Source organism: Passer montanus, unplaced genomic scaffold (assembly GCF_014805655.1).
Source record: "Passer montanus isolate IOZ18808 unplaced genomic scaffold, ASM1480565v1 scaffold116, whole genome shotgun sequence".
Taxonomy (NCBI): domain Eukaryota; kingdom Metazoa; phylum Chordata; class Aves; order Passeriformes; family Passeridae; genus Passer; species Passer montanus.
Window position 1 is genome coordinate 506,512 of NW_024358278.1, and position 18,545 is coordinate 525,056.

The window sequence follows — 18,545 nt, forward strand, 5'->3', positions numbered from 1 at the left end:
ACACAGACCAGGGTTAACTCCTGCTCAGTCCTGATCACAGCACTGTAAGGATCTGGTTTTAATACCCTTTTAGGACAGTTTTGGAGTGCCTGAATAGATGTTTGAAAGGCAGGGGAAATAGAGGGATTTGGCTGGCCAAAATTCCCTTTGCTGGCAGAAGCTGCTGAACATCCATTGAGGGATTGTCTATGTCGATTCCTCACCTTAAAAAAAAAAAAAAAAAAAAAAAAAAAAAAGAAAAAGAAAGGGAGAAAGAAAGCCCTGAACTTTCTGAGCTGCAGCAGATAATAAAAGCAGCTCAGTGTTAATCGCAAACAACTGATCCATTTCCAGCCACTAAAAATCAAGCCAGAAGGCAACTATTTCATTGAAATGCTCCACTGGATTTACACATCAAAATTGCCTTTTTTATTTCTGATTTTATTAATCCTCTTCTATTCTGTTTCTTGGAGCTCTTTTATTACCTGTAGAATAAGCTGGAGGCTGCTGCTCCTGCCCTGTTTATGCACAGATAACAATACAGGGCTGCACCCAGGGGAACTTTTGTGTGCTGTGTTTCCCAGCTGACCTGGCTGGACTCAGTCCCCCTCCCTGGAGCCACTGGATTCCTGTGGCTTTGTGAAGGAGGTGCCAAATTTATGGGATTTTTATGATGCAGATCTCCTCTGAGCTGGAACTGCACTGAAAGAGCCCAGTGGGAAGTCATTGCAGAAGTCACGCTACAGGTTTGTTCTTTAAAGCAAAACCACCCCAAAATAAGGCAGAAAAAATGCCCAAACAAACAAGCAAAGCCTCCAAACCCCAAGACAAACAGAAACAAAGCCCATGATGAGAACAGCCTCAACTGGTTGTGCTCCCCTCTCTCAGTCATTGAGGATGAGAATTAGCTAAAAGCTATTTAGCACTTTGACATGCCTGTGACATGTGCAGTAGATACCAAATAGGGGCTTTTTATTTGAGATCAAACAGAATTTGCAATAATAATTTATGTTTAAGGGCAATATGGCTGCTAAGCAAAATCCACACCAAAGGATGATTTAATGCTCTGATGCAGATAAACAGGAGGTGGAATCAAGGCAAAGCAAAAGGAAGAGGGATGCTGAGAGTCGTGCTGGACATCCCAAAGCACCAATAACTCCCGAGCCTTCATTCCCTGGATGCTCCTGCCAGTGTAAATAGGAATTTCCAGGGCTCTTCTGCTGAGTGTTAGCAGCACAGCAGACACAGGAAAGCAGCTCCCAGCAGCTCCCAGGAGCAGGACAGTAAGAGTAAGGATGGATTTCAGGCTGGGACACCCCTGAAGCACCTGGCAAAGCTTCCCACAGAGCAGGTGACCTGAAAGAGAGAAGCAGCCCAGGAGAGAGAGGGGAAGGCAACATCTCTGTCTGTGTGCCTGCCCACATGAAACTGGATGAGGTTTCATTGCACATTGCTATTTAAATAACTTTGCATGTAATTATGCAAATAATTATGCACCTGATACAAATGTCCTATTTAAATAATAATAGCTTTTACTTACAGTGGAACTCAGATGAATGTAAACTAGGAAAATCAGCCTCCGATATTCTCCTTGTACATCTCCTGCCCAGCCTTCCCTGTATAACACTTGTTCTTCAGCCAAACAGATATGGTTGGACAATGGGAGATAAAGACACTTCCATCCCTAAATATCCATTCCAGATCAGGAGCCTGGGCCTGGTCCTTTGCAGCTGTGCCCTTTCAGCTGAGGGTCATGAACCATGAAGTGAATCCAAGAAAGTATCAGTGGTTAAATTATATATGGCGAGCTGACAGACACTGGATAAAAATACTCTCTTATGTCTGAAAATCTCTTTTGGGTGCCCTGCTCTTGGCTTGAATCACATCCCAGCTCTAACTTGCATTTGTTCTTCTTGTAAAAACCTCCCTGCCTCATTTAGATCCATTGTCAGTCTGCCTTCGAGGCGGGCTGGAACTGGAATGATGAGCAAGTGCATTAATGGGAACTGCACCAAATCCTGTGCTTGCTTTCACTCTGCATTTCCCTCACTTGAGCAGTTCTTTAATTTCATGACCATTAAACGCATTTCATTTTCCAATTAATTACCCCTCTGTTTTCTAAGGCCAGTCCATCCCTGCTTCTCACCCACAGAGGGGCACTCGGGGGATGTGCCACTGGTGTTTCTCCCATGGAAGTGGGAACACAGCTAATCCTGCCTTTTCTTAGCAGGGAGTGGGCTCCAGCCTACCTGCCAGGTTCCTGGAAGGAGCACAGTCAGGAGCTGAGCTTTTCTATTCTCACATCTATTACTGTACCAGGAATGCACTCCACGGTGACACCTGGTTTTTCTGCCTTCTGGAGGAACTGAATTAATGATTCTTTTGGTTGTCTGTCACATCATCTTTACAGGATGCTCTGTGAGAGCCTTAAACCTGATTAAATATACAGTACACTTCCTCAAATGTCTTTTGGGGGTGTGAAGAAAGGAGTAGGTAATTTAAGGTTAGCAGGGATGTACTTTCTGGGAGGTGAGTTTGCCTAGCAGTAAAATCTGTGTTCAGATTACTGTTCCTGGAGTGTTAGCACAAAGTGAGGGTTAAGCACAACAACTCGACCTCTTCAGCCGAGCTCCTCACACAAAAGGCAATATCAGACTGAATAATGTGCAGGATAAATTGCAGGCTTTGTGCATAAAACGGATTGCAATTTGCAAGAGCCACACTTAATTTATTCGGGGAGTGCTTGTCTAATGCAGACACAGCACTGACCCTCTGTCCACCAAATATTCCAGGTAAATGCCATAAGCAGCAAAGGAGGCCAGGGCTGGGCAGGGGCTGAGGGAATCCAGGCTCCCTGAGCGTGTCACAGAGAAGGGGAACAGTTTGTTCAGCTGAGTGCAGGCTCTGTATTTGGGTTGAATCAGGTTATTGATTCACCTGTTCTTGTTGTGCACACAACAAGCGTGGCTTGATGGGTTTTAGTGGAAGGCATAAATAAGCAGAAATTAGAGAAGAAATCTGTCTTTTGTGGTGTTTTGTAAAGCAGAGACTGGAGGAGGCAAGAAGAGGTCCCTGGTGCACACTGCCAGCACAGCTCCAGCAGAGTTCTGGGCTGATCCTTCTGCTCCCAGAGGAGCTTTTGGGCACCTTCCTCCCTGGGAAACAGGCAGTGTCCCCTCCCCGCTCCACGGGCTACTAAACACCTACTGCATTACCTAAATGCAGTGAACAGACAAGAGGGAGCTGCTTTGGGGACAGCTTTAGGTGACCCTGAGTCCTGCTCCTGTTAGAAATCTTATATAATTTAACAACACCACCTGTTTTTCCTGTGACGGCTACTGGGTTGTTTGCAAAGTCAAAAATATTCTCTACTGACATCACAGAGTTTCCTTGAAATGATTTCTCCAGGATTTGATACCTTGCTTCCATCCAGGGTACAATGACAGAGGGGTTTGTGAGTGCAGGGATGGGGAGATGAACAGGTTCCTATAACCTGCAATCACAGGAGTCCCACAGGAATTCAGAGCCCTCCACAGCTCCACATTTCACTGCTGCCTCTGGCAGGGAGGAACTCAGCCCCTGAGTTATTGCTGCCAGCACCTACCCTCAGCCACAGAACTAGCTCACAGAAAAGCCATTTCCCCTTTCTTTCTAGCCTATATTTATGTTGTTCCCTCTCCCACAGCGCTGACCCACAGGTGTACCTCTCTCAATTTTCTTGTTTTCTCCCACCCTGTCATTCCCCCTCCTTCCCCCAGTTCTTCAGGCACTGGAGAGCATTATCTGTATCTGCAGCCTGTCACTTGTCTGGCTGATCCATAACCCACACAAACTTTTCTGCTGCCTTGCCCTGCTTTAGTGCATCTTTCAGCACTCCCTCCTCTTCTTTTGACACCCAGGTTTTGCTTTTTGGGTTTTTTTCCATACTCAGCTTGGCATATTGAAAGCTTTGTGCCTCCTGCAGGGTGCCAGACATCTGCACCTTCATCGTGCTGGTCCTTCAAAATCTGTGTTGTCAACTCTTCCCCCACAAATCTCCTTTTGGAGCAGCCAAAAGTGGGGATGCTTTTGGGCAGCCCTGCAGGGAGCAGCGTAGGGGGACAGCCCACTCCCCCTGCCCAAAGAGTGCTGCTACAGTGCCCTCCCCACCCCTGTACCCCAAATCATTCACCCTGAGGGAATCCTAACATTTACTGCAGGACAGCGTTCCTGGGAGCAGGAAATCTCACCCCACAGGCTCACAGGAATTGTGTGCTGCAGCTGATCTGGGATTCTGCAAGCCCCAAGCTCCTCCAGCCTGGAGAGGAACATTCCAGGCTCCCCACACGAATGCAGAAACTTGCCTTACCAGCTTGGGCACAAAAAGCTGCCCTGCAGCACTTCAGTATTTCAGTAAAACATTCTGGGATGGGAACAGAAAGGGACCTTTATGGGCATTTAGTCAGTGGAAGCTCTCTGGTGCTCTTCTGGGATCAGGGTATCCCATCAGATTGCCTGGCAGGAGAAATAACAACTCCTCCCTCATCCCTAGGGGTGCAGCATGGAGGGAACTGTCCTCAAAATGTACGGAGATGTTTCCTGCAGGTCAACAAACTGTGCTTTAGACTTTGATTGTCGAGGAATATACTGCAAGTGGCACCAGTAAATTGTCATTCCCACCTCTCCCTGTGTGCCCCTGGGAATGTCCCAGCCCATTAATGTCAGGCTGTGTTTGTTCTTGCCTGCTGTGGCTGCCCAAATCTCACACTCAGGCTGGGCCAGCCCACGCACAACAACCTCTCCATCGGTTTAAAGGATGATTTTTCTTCTGATTCTGCCTCTGTTTTTGATGGGAAAGAAATAAAACCTGTTGATTAAACCAGGACAAGCTGAAACACAGGGAGTGATGTCCCTAGCCAGGCAGGACCTGGCATGTCAGAAGGAAAAGCCTGTTTGCTGCTGTGCATACACGTGGGGCTGTCCGGGGGTGTCAGTGCAGCCCTGGGCTGCTGCACCTTTTGTTGTGACTTCTGTCCCTGCATCCACAAGCCCCTGGGCCAGGCTGGGGAGTGCCTTTGGATTTGGTGGATGTGGGATCAGAGAGGCTGGCAGATTTTGGGGAGCAAGGCTCTCGTGGTGCTCTGCCTCCTCATCTCCGGTACCTGCTTGAGGATTTCTGCCGCCGTCTCGTGCGAGCAGTCGAATATCACATAGAACTCCTTGCCCTTCTTCATTTCCTTCAGCAGAGGCCTGGCATCCTTGTTCCCAGAGGGCAGCTGGCGGATTTTGATTTTGATGTTGTACCTGGAAGGGGCTTTGATGAGCTCCTGCAGGCGAATGAGACCTGAGAAATGACAGGCAATGACACAATCACCATCCTGTGCCACGAGGATTTGTTGTCAGCTACACAGGGTCTCTCACACTCCACACTCCCTAAGGATGATTGCCAGTTCCATATTTGCCAGCTTCCTAGCTAATATTATTAAAGCTTTTCATTCCCATGTTTATACTTGGCTTCTAAATATTTTGGAAGGTGTTTTTAACTGGTTGACTACAGGATATGTTTGCATTGATGTAATACAATATTAACATACTGTAGTATGTTTAAATTGGGACATGAAAAACAAATAAGGCTTCTTCCTGTGCAGCTCATTGTTATTCCAATACCAAACAGCAAGAAGATAAAATTGAGGAAACCTCCTCCTAACTTTCCTGCCTGGTGTCACTCAGCAGCTGTGAGTTCTTGCAGAATCTTTTGGGATGCAGCTCCACATCCTCAGACACGGGTGATTTCTCAGGCTCGGTGTTCAGCTGGCACAGCTTTACACGCCTCAGCTGAAGTCAGTGGAGCTCAGCCAGAGCCTTGTCCAAGTGTTTAAACACACTGCAGTTCCACTGGCTAATTCAGCACTCCTGTGTAATTTGCACTGCCTCCAAAACCGAGGGAAGGTAGTTAAGAGCTCTTTGAGGTGTGTGATTACAGCCTCGCATTATCCACGAATGCAATTCACCCACAAAAAATTCCCAATCTCCTGCTGAGGGGAAGTAAAAGGCGGCCTTAAAAATATGCATAGAGAGAGAGAGAACACAGGCAAGGAGCACTTCTTGAACAAAAATCAAACAAATTATTAAAATGAAGGAGCTCCAGCCTCTCCTGCAGGGAGTGGGGATAATATTTGTGTGGGTGTGAGTGCCCCTGCTTGAGTGGCACATCTAAGGCAAGACAAAGCTCCCTGTGCCTCTGAAAGCTGCTGGCTTTCACTCAAGTGCTGGCATCGTGCTTGGGGAAAAGCTGCTCTCCCTCCACCTACAGCGCCAGGCCTGCTCTCGCTGGTTTTCTAGTACCAACAATCAATAGAGAAAATGAAACATGACGAGCATTCAGCTGGAAATGCTGCAGGCACCGGGAGCTGGGCCTGGCCAGGAGCCAGCTGAGGAGCAGGAACCCACAGGAGCTGATTCTGATGGGAATGGGCTCCCTGCACTCACTGACTAAGGGGTTGGGGTCACCTGGCTGGGGAGGTGCAGCCCAGGGGTACCCAAGGCTCACCCCTGGCTGCAATGCCTGGGATGGCAGCTCCGGGAGGAGGAGTCTGGGAAGCCTTCATCTCATCCTCACCTCTCACTGAAAACTGGTGTTTGTCTTCCCAGCAACCAAAAGTACTTGAGTGCAAGTGTGGTGAAAAGCAAAAAAATGAAAGGATTTGCTGACCCACTTCCCTCTCCTTTTCAGGGGAAGAAATTACTGTGTGCCTTAAAATATCTCCTTTGGTCCCATCAGACTGGGACCTTGCACTTCCCAACGCTTCCTGCTGCCACATGGAGCGAGATGGAGTCCAGGTGTGGTGTCCTGGAGAAGCCAAAGCAGCAGTGCAAAGAACTGCAGCTTTTTTTCTGGAGGACATGGCAAAAGCCTGACCCCTGAGCCCATCCAGTGCCACCCCCTGCCCTGCAGGGACACCTCCCGTGAGATCAGGGTGCTCTGAACCCTGTCCAACCTGGACAAGGTGTTTTATTTCTTGTGGTGTTTGCCCTTGTAATGTGGCAAACATTAGGGATGAGAAATAAAAGGGCTTGAGTTAACTGGCGTCACTCTAACCCCAAGTCCAAGGACTATTTATACTGATCAAAGTTGACATGTTTACTTTCCTGACTCTGAGTTAATAAGATGATTGATGATTAATTTACTTCGTAAATATCTCTGCAAATGAAATCTCTTTAATATCGGGCATTTTTTGTAGCTGAGCAGGTACACAGCACTTGGTGTTCTGGAATGCCAATTTGGTTATGGGGTGGGCTGCAAAAGATCTCTCCTTGTTTCTATTCTGTCTAGAAGGTTTGTTTAGGAGCTAATGGAGAATGTTCAGTAGGGGCCACAGACAGGATGAGGGGTCTGGAGCATCTCTCTAGTGAGGCTGAGAGGGGATCCATCAATCCATACAAATATCCCATCAATCCATACAAATATCCCATCAATGCACACACAATGCACACAAATGCCCCATCAATCCATAAAAATATCCCATCAATGCACACAAATACCCCATCAATCCATAAAAATATCCCATCAATGCACACAAATATCCCATCAATCCACACAAGTAACCCCAGGGGCTGTCACAGGATGGTGCCACACTCTGCTCAGTGGTGCCAGTGCCAGGATGAGCAGCAGTGGCCATGAACTGAAACACAACGAGTTCCACCTCAACCTGAGGAAGAACTTCTGTCCATGGAGGGGGCAGAGCCCTGGAACAGCTGCCCAGGGAGGGCCTGGAGTCTTCACCTCTGGGACATCCCAAAAATCCCAAATTCCTGTGTCACCTGCTCCGGGTGACCCTGTCTTGGCAGAGAGTTGGACTGGGTGATCTCCAGCTTTTGGGATTCTGGGATCAGTCTGAATCTGTGTTATGGGTTCCACAACCAGGAAGCACAATGGGCCCAAATTCCTGTGTCACCTGCTCTGGGTGACCCTGCCTTGGCAGGGAGTTGGACTAGGTGATCTCCAGATTTTGGGATTCTGGGATCAGTCTGAAGCTGTGTTATGGGTTCCACAATGAGGAAGCACAATGGGACTGACTATTCAAACCCCAGGGGCTCCTTCCCATGGTCTGAAGTGAGCAGCTTTCCAAAAGCCACGGCAGCAGCAGGACAGGGTTCTCCCCTGTGCCCCAGGAAGGCTGCTGAGGGCAGGGCAGAGTGAGCTGCCCCAGCTGTGGCAGGAGCAGCCCGCAGGCAGCAGCACTCACCCGTGCTGTCCTCGTACACCACGGTGATGATTTTCCAGTTGTAGTAGAGCACGAGGTCCAGCACGGCGCGGCTGATGGCGGCGTAGTCGGGGTACAGGTTGATGTAGAAGGCGTCCCTGTTGTCCACGCTGGGGTGCTTCCAGCGGGTCTGGATGTGCGGCACCTCCAGGGCGTTGCAGATGGACTGCACGGCGCTGACCGACGAGCTGTGCGCCGGCCCGAAGAGCGCTGCCACGCCCAGCGCCAGCTGGTCACACGCTGGGCACGGACACACAGGGACTCAGAGGGAGCAGCAGGGGCCTGGGGGTGCTCACTGGGAGCTGCTATCCCCCATCCAGCCCCAGCACTTCAAATGAGAGCAGGGCACTGCGTTCCTCCCAGACCCACCCAGAGATGGGCCAGGGGTTCCTGAGGTGTTCACGGTGGGTTTAGAGGGTAAAGGGAGAAGCTGAGGGAGCTGGGAAGGGGCTCAGCTGGAGAAAAGGAGGCTCAGGTGGGACCCTGTGCCTCTGCACAACTCCTGACAGGAGGGGATAGCCGGGGGGGTCGGGCTGTGCTCCAGGGAACAGGGACAGGAGGAGAGGGAATGGCCTCAGGCTGGGCAAAAGGAGGTTTGGATTGCATGGCACAGGAATTTCCCCATGGGAGAGGTTGTTAAACAGTGGCAGGGGCTTTCCAGGGAGATTTGGAGTGCCCATGCTTGGAGGTGTCACCATCCCTGGAGGTGGCACTCAGTGCTCTGGGCTGGGACAAGGTGGGGATAGGGCACAGCTGGGGCTCCATGGGCTGGGAGGGCTTTCCCAGCCTCAGTGACCCTGGTTTGGTTGTGGCTCTGAAAATGGCTTTACTGATCAGCCCTTGCCTTTGCTTGCTGCAAATAAACCCTTCTCTGCTCGTTGCCTGGCAGATGACACGGATTCCTGAGCTGCCTTTCTCAGAATGGCTTCATCCCAGAGGATCCAGGGGCTCTCTGGCTGCCACAGGAATGCCTCAGCAATGAAGTTCCAGGGCAGAGCAGCAGGTAATACAGCCCTGGAGGCACAGCAGGCTCTCCAGGGATCCCTCTGGCACTGGCACCTTTCTGCCCATGTGAGCTGCCCTCATTCCAGGCAGCAAAGGGCACCACGATTCACTGCCCTCCATAATCTGTGTTTACAGAGCAGGCAGGACTGCCCAAAGCCCCAGGTAACAGCACAGGGAAATAAAGAACCACACACTGACATTTTATACCCCTCCAAACCAGCCAAATACATCAACAAAGCTTTCCTTCTCCTGTGCCCATATCTCAGCCTCAAGAGCCCTGCCTGGAGCTGTCTCTGCATTTTTCTTTCTCTCCCATGTCTTTGCAGGCTGACAGACAGGAGATGAAGTAATATTTGGTTATTTCTGTCCACTGGTAAAATTTACTGCCAATGTTTTTAACACGGCTCTGACTGAGACAAAGCCCTGCACTGAGCTGCAGGCTGCTCTCCTTGTGAGGGTGGGAAGTTTAGAAATTGCTCTGATTGAGGGAAATATTACATACACCAACTTCCACAATCAGCTGAGATTCTTTAAATTCGAATTTAGCTCTCCGACTGTAATAGTATATGACAGAAAATCAATTCTTTTCTGTTTCCATTCTACAAATGAGTGTTTCACAGACAGCATGAAGTGCACAGGCTTTCCAGGTTTAATTCAGAAGCCTTTCTAAAGCATCACAGGTTTGATGTGCAAATCCCAGAAATAACTTCAATAATTCATGATGACAAGAAATTACTGCTGTCTGTGTGAGTTTCTTGCACGTGCATTAGCAACTTCCTACATGTTAAATGGAGGAGGCACTTTCACAACAGTCACAGGAGAGATTCTCACTCTACAGGGAATCTGAAATACTGTATCAACCTGGATTACACGGAATATAAATCCCCCACGCTTGAGATTCTACAGCATAGAGTTCTAGCATGTACCTGATAATTGAAAAAGAATGCAAAAAATGCCATTTAAAGCTCTTTTTAAAAGTTCTTTGAAATCATTCTCCTTTTCTCTACTCTCACTAAGTAACTGAAGTGGCACAAGGAAAATTTGGTAGTGCAGATATTTGAAAGTTGACAGCTCACCAGCCTGGTTTCTGAAGAGAGGCATTTTTATTTTCCAGCAAATCCAGTTCCAGGAACTGGGCTGCTCTTTACAACATTTTATCAAACTTTGAGCTTGCTTCCTAGAGGCCAAGGAACACGTGGAGCTAAAGGAAAGCTGTGACTTATTACCCCTCTCTGTTTTGGCCTGCAAGTCAATTGGATGGGAGTAAATTGGGCCATAGTTTTCCTTCTCAGGAAAATAAAAAAAACAGAAGAGGCAAAAAAAAAATAAATCCACACTTGACTACTCCAATTCGTACAGTTGTTTATAACAGAGAAACTTATTTGTCTCCAGGGCACTGTGCATTAGTATTTCAGGGCAGGAGGGCTACTGGCTTCTGGTCTTTAAAAGGCAGCAGAAATAATTTACCAATAATGGGTATCTGTGCTAATTATGGGTTGTGCCATCCCACTGTGCTTCCTGTGAGTCTGTGATCATTTTTCTGCAGAATTCCAGGTGGCAAATCTATGTTTTGGAAAGAAAAATGGCTTGGACTTGCCACCTGCCATCTGGGGCTCTTAGCATGCAGACAGGACGTAGGGGTTTATTCAGAAAGCACATGACAGGTCCAAGCCCAGCTTGGTTCTTAGTTCAAGCACCTCTGAAAGATTAATTTTATGGTACACATGATACAAGCAGAGCAGAAAAGGAGATCAGGCTGGGGAAAGGTATAAAGTACAAACCAGGGATGTAACTGACACAGTAATTGAGATATTTACCTCTCCTTGAGGCTTCAAAACTATCGAAAAGGTTAATTCTCTGGATGTCATAGGTTAATGTGGTATTAGGCATCAGTGTTCTGTTCCTGTTGATGTTGGTGACAGCAAACTTGAACGCCAATTCTTCAATATTAACAGGTTCATTTTCCACAGTTTCAAATATCCCTCCTGTGGGAACAGAGATAAATGGCAAGGATTATTCACCTCGTAATTGCCACACAGAAAGAGGGAAAAATAAATTATGAGTCATAATTTCTGAGTGTTCATCTAGGAAAACCTGATGGCTGCTCAAAGCACTACAGCAAGAGCAGGGTTAGTTTTTATCTGCCATGCCACTGGGGTTAACTCAGAATAATCACTGTTGCTCCACAAACATCTGGGGAAGATGACGTGTGTTTATTGTCCAGCCTTTTCAGAGGAACATGCTGAATGCTTGCGGAAACTTCTGTGCAGCTCCTTTCTAGTGAAAGGAGGGATGGGCATGGGCCTTGTTCTCCCTGCTGCAGTGTAATCTGCGTTTGGAGATGGAACTTGGACATGTGGATGTTTGCTGGGGTGTTTCTGCACACCCTGGCAGACCAAGATCCACTGAGGACACTGAGAGCAAATGGGCTGAGAGTGCCCCCCGAGCTCTGTGCTCCCCCTGGTTCCTCCTAAGCCCCAGGCAGCCCTGTTGGTCATTGCTGTTTGCTCAGGGACTGGGGAATATTTTTGCTTTTTCCAAGGAAGAGGAGCTGAACCTGTGGACACCAGCAAGCTTTCCGAAAGAGGACTGTAAATAACCCAAATTTAGGAAGTGTAATGCTCCTCCCTGGAATGTGTCCTGGGATGGGGAAGGTGTCTCAAGGCCACAGCCTGTCCCAGTAGACTGGGATGGTCACTCCCTCCAGCCTCTAGAGACCTTATTATGCCAGCAGCACATTCCCACTGTCCAGGGGCAGTGGGATTTGGGGAATGCACTGCACACACAGCTGCTTCTAAAAAATAGCTCCTCTAAACAGCAATCTCCAGCTTCACTGCTTGATTTTGCAAGTATAATTTACTCATTTAGTGCAAGTCACTAGAGAATACTTTGGATTTCTCACTTATACATTTGCCCATGTTAAACTTGAGGCCCTTCTCTCTGTATTTTCTGGCCATCTGAATGCACTCAGCTCATGAGCTGCAGCCTCCTGCAGTTTTGATGTCACCCCTGTAGGAACAGTGCAGTCATTAGCTGACCATCACAAATGGGAGCATGCTGGAATCAAAACCTGGTTTGAATTTTAATCCAGCAATGAAGACCCTGGAGGCTACCAACCCCACTCTGGTAATGTTATCCCTGGAATAAACAGCATTGTTTTATCTCCTGAACCCACACAGAGCAATGCCGGGACATGGCTTAAACAATCTGCCAACTTCAGCAATTTTCTTGTACTCTCCATGGATTTCTCATGTGCATTGTGCAGGTATCAGAACCTTAAAGACTTCTTCCCTCTTCCTCAGAAAACATCCAAGTGATTACAAAAGAGTGTGATACACAAAAACAGCCATAAAAACAGCCCAAGTGCAGGATTTGGAACCAAACCATCAAGTGGAATGCTAAAAGTCAGCAGGATTTTCCAGAGCTGCAAACTCCAGATCACCTGAAGGGAAAAAAAAATCTAAAGCCTGTCCTTTCAGATCCAGACCTGTAATTCTTCATCCCAACCACCATCCCAGCAAGTTTAGTGGTTAAACTCAATTTTCTTTCCCTCATTTCACCCAAGGAAGACAATTCTTTTCAGTCAGCTGCAATGCCAGCCTGGGCTTGGGCCAGAAAGGTTCTACTGCTGAGTTTTCCTGGAATCCCTGCTGGAAGCAGCAGAGCATTGCTCCATCACAGAGGATGGATGTCATGGGACAGCCTGAGATAACCTGGAAATAAGGGTGTCCACAATCCCTCCCCACTTCCAATAGGATGGGTATTTTGCCATTTGATCTGGGCAAAAATCCCCTCCACCTCAGAAATTATTACTGTGCATTCCATCACTTTCTGCCTTTTTTTTTTTTTAATTAATTAATTAAAACTACTTCATCCAACCACCCTTGAGGCAACCTTCATACCTGGATGTACACAAGCACTTCGTCATTCTAGGGCCAGAACCATTTCCATCCCTCTAATCAACTGCCTATTAAATGAAGATTAATGTGAATTAATGATGTATAACCAGGAACTGTTTATACTTCATTAGCAGAATTCCACAGGATTTTTACTTTTGGAGAGGAGTGCAAGCTCAGTGGGCAGCAGGAGGGCAGGGAGGGAAAGAGGGGAAGTTTTGTGTGGATGTGTTTTCTGAGCAAACAAACCAAAACTCTGCACACATTTCCAGGTTCCTTTGGCACACAAGAACAAAGCAGGACAGCACTCTCAGGATTACAGGCTTTATTTGCTGGTGAGATACCCTGGAGAAAACATGGAATCATGGAATGGTTTGGGTTGGAGGGGGCCTAAAGCTCATCCAGTCCCACACCCAGGCACGGACAGAGCCCAGGAGGGAGGTTATGGAGGCAGTAATTCCTCACTGAGGAACTGAGCTGACTGAGCTGGGGGATGCTGCATTGAAAAGGCTTGGGCTGCACCTATTTGAGCTTGATTCTTCTGTTCAGGCCCATTCAGCTGCTAAAAAAGGACTTGAATTACTGGATAAATCTGCATCACAAACAAGCTGTGCTGTAGCATTTTCATCCATACATCCCTAATGAAATCCAGCAATTCCATAAATAGTCTCTTCTCCTTCTTCTGCTGATGACTGACAGCCAAGCTCAGAATTTATTGTAAGGTCCAGGTTAAAAGAAAAATAGCAGAGTAAGTGACAAGTTTGATGAAGAACCGGTTTGTCAGATGATTCATTTGAATAAAGTAATTACTGTACAACATTTAAAAAACAAATTAACCACAGCATTATACAAGGGAAGGAAGGAAGGAAGAAGAAATCGATGTTAACTCAACATAAATGATGTTCCAGGAATGAAGCTGTTATTGCTGAGTCTGAAAACAAGCACTGGCTTTCATGTTGGGCTGCTTATAGCACTTAGGTGGGAAAAATTGCAAATTTTGGAGTCCTCCCTTCCAGCTCCCTCCTCCCTCAGTCAGAGAGTGAATCCCGCACAGCAAATCAAAGGCTGATGGGTCCTGCTCAGTGGCAGACCTGACTTTCACTTACAGCACATCATTTGTAACATGATTTCTTCAAGGATGAAGGAAAACCCCCAGTATCTGCCCCTCCTTGGGGCTTAGCAGTGGAAGGTAAGAGGGAATGACAGGCTGGGTCCAGCTGCTCTGCCCAAAGGGGCTGAGCCACGTGAGGCAGTGACAGCATCAGCTCCATTCACTCTGAGCACACAAATCCCCATGGCAAGGGAAATGTCACAGCGACACAGCACACTTCAGCAGGCACACCTGGAAAACCCCTCCAGCTCTCCCAGGCAAGCAAATATTTCCATTTCAAGGAGTTATCAGGGACCGAGGGAGTTTCAGCAAAGGTCAGGGCAGAATTACAGTTTGTGACTCTTTCTGGCTGAGGATGAGCCCCTGTTTGTGCATGGTTGGTGCCCATGTTTCCTGTCCTGGCTCAGAGCAGGAATTTTCCCGGGCTGAGTGTCAGCTGGGGAGCTGCTGGGACACGGCTGACACATGGAAGCAGCCACGTGGAAGCACAGGCCCTGCTGGATGCTGCTCCCTCCCGAGCTGGGAGCCACCCACAGCTCCCCGAGGCAGCCCAGTGCCAGCACTGGCAGGTGCTTTGCCAGCAGGGCTTCCACAAACACCTGGACATCCATTTCCTGCAGGGATTCTGCTGCGAGCAGCCTCCCCTCCTTCCACAGGGAACCCCAGGAGGGGCACGAGAACTCATTAAAACCCACCTGGAGCCACTGAAGGGAAAGGAGAGCTGAAATCCTAATGGCTGTGAGCTCTGTGCTGCTGCTGTCCCCAGAGAGAAGCTGCTGCTGGTGCCAGGTTAATGTGGAGGATTCAAGAAGCCAAGAGAAAACAAGATTTGCCCTCGGGCTCTGACGGGGATATGGATTCCAGAGGAGTCTGGATCACAGGCACTCAGTGGGGCTGGGGCAGATGGAAGGCTCAAAAAGGAGCAGGGCACAGCAAAGCAGTGCTGAGGAAGATGTTTTTCTCCAGACAATTTCCTCTGACAGAGCTCCACTTGCACTGCAGCACCTGCTACTGGGACCCCCCTCCAAGTGTATTTTCCCATCCTTATCTGTTAGCAAAGGACAGAATCTCCTGTGCCATGTGGTGTCCAGCTGGGAGGCAGCACCTGTGCACTCACCACACTCATCTCCCCAGAAAATAACCAAAGAAGTGATTGCTCGCAGTTTAGCAGCATCTTCCTCTGCAAAGTCACCTCTCTGATGGTGTAAGGTCATCCAGAAATTGGCTGTTACCTCTGATTGAGACAGCACCCATGAGCTACTCTGCTGTGTGGGTGTGCACCAGAAGTTCCTCAGGAAGAATGGTGAACAGCCCCAGCCCTGTAACAAGCAGTATTGCAGTTTGCACTTGCACATCCTGCAGCCTGCAGAGGTTCTCCTGGAGCTGGAGCACAGGGGCTGTTTGGCTGGCAGAGCCCACCCTGAGCCCATCACATTTGGGCACTGGCTGAGCCTGCAGCAGCCCTCGGAGCAGCAGCCATTACCATCCTCATTTTACCCACACTGGAGCTGAGAGCCATGCTCCCACCACCACTCCCTGCCCAATCTGTTCCAAAGCTGCTTTGGAAGCCTTCCATGCATTGTGCTCTGTTCCAGCCCATTCCCACCCTCTCTGAGGCCCTGGCCCTGCCTTGGCATCCCTGATCCCTGCATTCCCCAGGCTGCCTCCTGGCCAGCCCCCAGCTGCCCTCCTGTGCTCCACCTGCCACATGGCACTGCCACTGCCCTGCCCCTGCCAGCTCCCTGGAACCCATCACCCATCTGGGGCTCCTGCTTTCAGGGTGCACTCAGACAGAACCTTCCTGCACCTTCCCATCGTTTCCAGCCATCAGAATCCCCAAGGAAAGGTGGTGAGCACAGAAAGGCAAAAACCCAACTCTGGAACCCCCCTGGATTTTGGCATCCCTTACCCCAAATAAGTCCCTGCCCCTGTAGATGGTAAGCTTCTCGAGAGTGTAAGGAAATCTGCAGACAAACAGAGGAATTTTTAAATGTAATAAATGCAGGGCTGGCTCTGGGGTTGGGGGAAGGTTTAATTCTCCTTTCTGTGGGGAGCTGAAACCTGGGACAGGCTCAGCCCTGAACCCTGCCCAGGGGAGGGGATGAGCCCCAAGTGTCAAACTCAGCAAAGGGGATTTTTAAAAGACAACTAGGCTTGTTTATAGCAAGGTCACTGCCCATTTGTCACATTTGGAATCTCCTCTGTTCCAAACTGCCTATCCAAAACCCAGCTCCGTGCTCTGGTGTGGTTTTATTCCAGCTGCTGTTGTGAAGGGTTTGCCCCCATCTGTAACAAGGCTGCTCAAATTTTGCTTAATTTTTTTGCTGAACTCTCAGAGGGACTCAGCCTTTCTGCCCCTCTCATGCAGTGTGGTGCTGAATGACCAGTGATGAAACTGCTACAAATGCCAATTTGGGTTAAAAAAAGTGGTAAAGTATTTCTCCACCCAAAATATCCCCCGTGAGAGCCAGGGCAGGTTTTTATAATTATGTGCACTCCAGAAAGGTGCATTCAGGCCTGCTTTGATCCTTTGGAAAGCAGGGGGATAAAAATACACGTGTGTATGTATATATAGAAAAAGTTTGGCTTATTAAGATACAAGGATCTGCCTTTTCCAATGGGAATTATTTCACTTCAGCTTGCAAGTGGAGATAGTTCCCAAAGGCACACTTGGCATGATTCATGTTACAGAATTTCTAAGTAATGAACTTTCTCCTTTTTACTAACAGCAAAAGGATCTGGTTGACCTGATTTAGGTGTCTCTTGCAACACCAGGCAGGAACTAAAGCATGATTTTCGAGGTGCAAGCTCTCGATTTGATAGGGAGTTTTAAAACTGTTGCTTTTCTCCTTTACATTTTACATTTCCCTCTGCCTGCACTATGCCACAGGTTGTGGGCTGTTCCAAACGTTTCTCCCCATTCCAGAAGGGTTTGATCAAATTCCCTCGTGGCTGAGCATTCCTCCCACCAGCTGTAACAGCTTAAATAGTCTCTCTGGAGAAGAAACGTATTTTCTCCTGCCTTTGTACTTTATCCTGCTTCACAGATCTGCTTTTCCTGAGTGTCTGAGTGAGAGGATTTCCCTCTGAGACACCCAGACATCCTGGCACATTCACTGCTGACCATGTGCAGGACCACAGGGTGCTGCTGGCAATGGAGGGGCAACAGGAAAGCAGAGAGCAAGGAACAATCACAGGAGAAATTTAAAAAAAAAATAAGGCTTATATTGCAGAATAACGGAAGGGGAAAAGATTTGACAGAAATAAAAAGCAGATAAGGAGAGTGGAAAGCAAGCTGGTGGGATGAAGACAAAGATTGATGGCATTTCTGGAATTTTTGTTACTGCTTTTATCTGAGTCCATCTCAAAGGTATTCAATAGCTTACAAATATAGTGAGATGTTTTTGGCAGATACAAAGCAATTGTGCCTTACACTTGAGGAAACCCCAAACCAAAAGGAAGCCATAGAGACCCCTAAAACAACAGCAAGGAAAACTGAATTCAGAGGGGGTTCTGCCACTGCTTTGGCACAGACACCTGGTTATATCAGGAGGATATCTGCACAAAAAGTGCTTCACTCTGTCCTGTGCAGCCCCACAGAGCAGTTGGGAGCTTGCATTTGCAATGGAGCTGCTTCAGGAAGAGCCATTTTTCTCCAGCTGCTAGCCAGGAATAGAAAGGCATTTCAAAATCCAAGACAATGCTTTGAAATGAGCGCTATTTAGCAAACAGCATTTTTGTGCACAAATGTCAGGGTTATATCTTTAAAAATGACACAGTCCGTCTTTTCCTGAGTGCCCATTAAGCACTATTATCTCTAAGATGCTTACCAACAGTAAGGTCTTTATTAAAGCTGAAGAAATCCGAGTTTATCCTGGAAAAGCATGGATAAATCAGATCACAGACTGTCCCAAAGTACATCCCTTCCAGAGAGGAGGTGCTGGAGGGAGGTGAAAGTTGGCAGGGGGGACATTTTAAACCCTAACTTTGGCTGCTGTGTTTCTGAATTCCAGCTGCTCCAGCTGCCCTGAAGGCAGAGCTGCCTGTCCAGCCAGGAATGGGGGATGCCTGGGAGCCCCAGGGCTGCAGCAGATCCCCCATTTGGACACTGCTGGGCACACTCTGCACTTTGAACCATGCAAAAACCGTGTCCTGATCAGAGCTCAAACATAAAGGATCCAAAGGACAGCAGCTCCTGCTGGCACACCCTCTGCACGAGGCCATGGGGAATTCTGGCTCTGCCTTCCATCCCAAATGCAGCAATTGCTGATGGCAGATTTCTCTGAGGCTGGAGTGGCCCCTCTCACTCTG

General features: G+C 48.2%; 1 protein-coding gene across 3 annotated transcripts in view; it reads right to left on the reverse strand.

The window, feature by feature from the left end:
• The window catches only part of GRIK1 (glutamate ionotropic receptor kainate type subunit 1), a 52,401-nt gene extending 41,194 nt beyond the window's left edge, over window positions 1-11,207 (reverse strand). For all 3 annotated transcript variants that reach the window (XM_039697041.1, XM_039697042.1, XM_039697040.1), the window contains exons 1-3: window positions 11,045-11,207; window positions 8,205-8,462; window positions 5,121-5,302 (exon numbers count right to left, since the gene is read on the reverse strand). In XM_039697041.1, coding sequence (XP_039552975.1) covers window positions 5,121-5,302; window positions 8,205-8,462; window positions 11,045-11,117 — 513 coding nt within the window. In that variant the 5' untranslated portion in view covers window positions 11,118-11,207. The remainder of the gene's footprint in view (window positions 1-5,120; window positions 5,303-8,204; window positions 8,463-11,044) is intronic.
• Between the last annotated feature and the right edge of the window lie 7,338 nt (window positions 11,208-18,545).